The 4,186-nt window shown below is 23.6% G+C and overlaps 1 protein-coding gene across 1 annotated transcript; it reads left to right on the top strand.

The window, feature by feature from the left end:
- Window positions 1-849: 849 nt before the first annotated feature.
- Window positions 850-3,836, top strand: LOC126332178 (uncharacterized; the record flags this gene model as incomplete). Its single annotated transcript, XM_049996551.1, has 6 exons — window positions 850-1,819; window positions 1,876-1,962; window positions 2,069-2,242; window positions 2,801-2,848; window positions 2,964-3,022; window positions 3,708-3,836. Coding segments are annotated over exons 1-6 (1,467 nt in total), but the record flags the coding sequence as incomplete, so codon positions are not given.
- Between the last annotated feature and the right edge of the window lie 350 nt (window positions 3,837-4,186).

Below are 4,186 nucleotides of genomic sequence, written 5' to 3'. Positions count from 1 at the left end.
ATAAATAAATTAGAATAGATTAATAATAGACTAAGAAAATAATGATAGAATAAAAATGAAAATATAAAAAAAAATTATAAATAGTTTTATGAAGAATATAAATAAATAGTTTATGATATAGGTAAATGATATAGATTATAATATGTATTAATATGATAATAAATGTAAGTAAGAGGGGTTATATATATGTTGTAAATAATATTAAAAATAAAATTATAAAAATAAAATATTAGCCGAAAAAAATATTTGAAATATTAAGAAAGAAGAATAAATCATTTATCAACTGAAAAGTAAGAAGTGATTTATTATTAAGATATGAAGATAATGAATAAGTTATTGATAATAGCGATTATATTATTTGAGATTTCAAGAATATTTTCGGTGGAAAATAACTCTTCAAAATTTGTGGCGGAGTTGAACAAGTTATTAGTGAATGATAAAATTGCAGATGACTACTGCAATGATAGAAAAATAATATATTGCAATAATGGTGAGGTGAGTGATGTTGTATTGGATGGGGTTGAATTATCAGCATTTCCTGTAGAGATTAGAATAATTAAAAAATACATTAAGAAGTTTAAAAATAGGTCAGACAAATCTGCGAGGTAATATTCCGAATGAAATTTATGAGCTGAATGAATTGATAAGTCTGGATCTAAGAGGAAGCAAAATTTAGTGGTAGTTTAAGCGATAATATTAGAAATCTAAATAAATTAAGATATCTTAATTTATATAATTTGAATCTATCTGGATGGATACCTGATGGTTTTTACTTGTTGACTGATCTGCATGCTATGTTTTTAGATGGGAACAAAATTTAATGGTATTTTAAGTAATGATATTAAAAATATGAAGAATTTAAAATATATTCTAATAAGTGGATCAAATCTATCTGGACCAATACCTGATGGTCTATATTCATTAAGTAATTTAGAACATATAACGTTAGGGGGTAATAGATTTAATGGTAGTTTAAGTGATAAGATTAGAAATCTAAACAAGTTAAAATATATTGATTTAAGTAATTTAAATCTATCTGGACCGATACCTGATGGCCTATATTCATTGATTAAATTGGAATACCTGTATCTACAAGGAAACAAATTTAATGGTAGATTAAGTGATGATATCAGAAATCTGAATAAGTTATTACATATTGATTTAAGTGGATCAAATTTGTCTGGATTAATACCTGATGGTATATATTCATTAAGTGAATTAAAAAAGATGAAATTAGGAGGTAACAGATTTATTGGTAGATTAAGTGATAATATTAAAAATATGAATAATTTATCAGAGCTTGATTTAAGTGGATCAAATCTGTCTGGTGAGATACCTGATTCTATATATTCATTAGCTAAATTGAATTATCTGAATCTAAAAGGGAATAATTTTAGTGGTAGATTAAGTGATAATATTATAAAACTAAAGAATAAATTATTAAAGCTTGATTTAAGTGGATCAAGTTTATCTGGACCAATACCTGATGGTTTATATTCATTAATTGAATTACAAGATCTGAAATTAGCAGGTAACAGATTTGATGGTGGTTTAAGTGATAAGATTAGAAATCTGAATAATCTACATACTCTTGATTTAAATGGATCAAATCTATCTGGATCAATACCTGATGGTCTATATTCATTGATTAAATTGAAAATCCTGTGTCTACAAGGAAACAAATTTAGTGGCAGATTAAGTGATAATATTAAAAATATGCATAGGTTACAATTAATTGATTTAAGTGGATTAAATTTGTCTGGTGAGATACCTGATAGTATATATTCATTGTCTTGGTTAAGATGTCTTAAATTAGGAGGTAATAATTTTAATGGTAGTTTAAGTAATGATATCAAAATATATGGCTTTTATTAGAGCTTGACTTAAGTAATTTAAGTTTATCTGGTGAGATACCTGATGGTTTATATCAATTGAGTCAATTAGAAAAGTTAAGATTAGAAGGTAACAAATTAGTGGTAGTTTATCATCTAGAATTGGTAATATGATTAGGTTAACTAGTCTAAATCTGAGTTTAATCAATTAAGTGGAATTATACCAAATGAAATAGGTGATTTAATCAATCTGAAAGATTTAGAAATGAGAGAGAATGAATTTGAAGGTAATATTCCTGATCTGAGTCGTCTAGAATTTTTAGTAAATATGAATATTAGCTCAACAAAACATATTCTGAATGCAAGTTGTGATGATAAATGTTTACCTCGATCTATTACTAAGGACAGATGTTTTATTGGACCTGTGAATAGATTGTGCAATAATATTATAAATTGTCAATACAACTTTATAGATAAATCATCAATTGGTTCAATGGTATATATATATAAATTAAAAATAATTATTATGGTGATAATATGCAGAGGTATAATAGAAATGATATTAATTTAGAATTATGATATTTATATAAAATGATATAGTAAATAAAATATATATAGAGAGAGAGAGAGAGAGTTATAAAAATATAGATAATTTGAATTAAAATATTAATATTTATTTAATATAAGATTTATTGTTATAGTTTATTATATATAAAATAATATGTATATATAATAAAATAATATAGAATTAAAATATAAAAAATAAAATATTATATGAAATATTATGAAATTTATATAATAAAATATTATTAATATATAAAAGATAATGATGTTAAAATAAATAAAATATTAGTTTTAGAATAAATATAAGATATTATTTATTGTATGTTAATGTATTGATATATTTTATATGTATATTAAAGTAGTTTTTTTAATAATTATAGAATGATATATATGATAATTTATAGATAATTTGAATGATATGATGAGATGTGAGAATGATAAGGTGAAGATGAGTATGTAGGGGGGTATGGATAGTATGAATTGAGAGATGTGATGATATATAGATGATGATATGGGAATGTGTATATGAATGTGGATAAAATAGAAGAATAGTATGAATTATGATAGTGTGTGATGAATGTATAGATAGAGAGAGTATAGAGAAATATGATAGAAATGATGTATGGGTTAGAGATGAGATTTAAAATAAATAAATATAGGACAGGATGTTAGAATAAAGAAGATATAGATAAGATAGATAAAGAAATAGTATATAGAGAGTATAATTGATAGATGGAATATAAATAATATGATGATAGATAGAATATGAATAATATGATTGATAGATAGAATATGAATAATATGATTGATAGATAGAATATGAATAATATGATTGATAGATAGAATATGAATAATATGATTGATAGATGATAGAATATGAATAATATGATTGATAGATAGAATATGAATAATATGATTGATAGATAGAATATGAATAATATGATTGATAGATGATAGAATATGAATAATATGATTGATAGATAGAATATGAATAATATGATTGATAGATAGAATATGAATAATATGATTGATAGATAGAATATGAATAATATGATTGATAGATAGAATATGAATAATATGATTGATGGTATATAAATAATATAATAGAAGATTAAATATGGATAATATAATAGAGAGAAGAAGATAGAGTATGGATAATGTAATTAGATAGAAGAATATATGTAGATATTATGATATAATATGTGTGTGTAGAGATGTATGTTATAGTGTAAGTGTATAGAGATGTATGTTATAGTATGAAGGTGTAGAGATGTATGTTATAGTGTAAGTGTATAGAGATGTATGTTATAGTATGAAGGTGTAGAGATGTACGATATAGTGTATGTGTGTATAAATGTACGACATAGTGTAAGTGTGTATAGATGTATGATATATTGTATGTGTGCAGAGATGTATGATATATTGTATGTGTGCAGAGATGTATGGATATAGTATAAGTGTGTAGAGATGTATGATATAGTATGAGTGTGTATAGATGTACGATATAGTGTAAGCGTGTATAGATGTATGATATAGTGTACGTGTGTATAGATGTATGATATAGTATGAGTGTATGAATAAATAGAATGTATAGAAGAATATGTATAGATATGATATAAAAAAATATGAAAGAAGATTGAATAGGAAGTAAATAAGATTTGTAAAATATAAAATAGGATGATATGATAATAAAGAATATAAGATAAAGAGATGTGATGATAAAATAGAATAATAGAAAGTATAATGAGAATAGATAGATAAAGAGTGATAGGAATCTGTCTCGCGTGTGT

This window comes from Schistocerca gregaria, unplaced genomic scaffold (assembly GCF_023897955.1).
Source record: "Schistocerca gregaria isolate iqSchGreg1 unplaced genomic scaffold, iqSchGreg1.2 ptg001433l, whole genome shotgun sequence".
NCBI lineage: Eukaryota > Metazoa > Arthropoda > Insecta > Orthoptera > Acrididae > Schistocerca > Schistocerca gregaria.
This window is presented reverse-complemented; position numbering and strand designations above follow the sequence as displayed.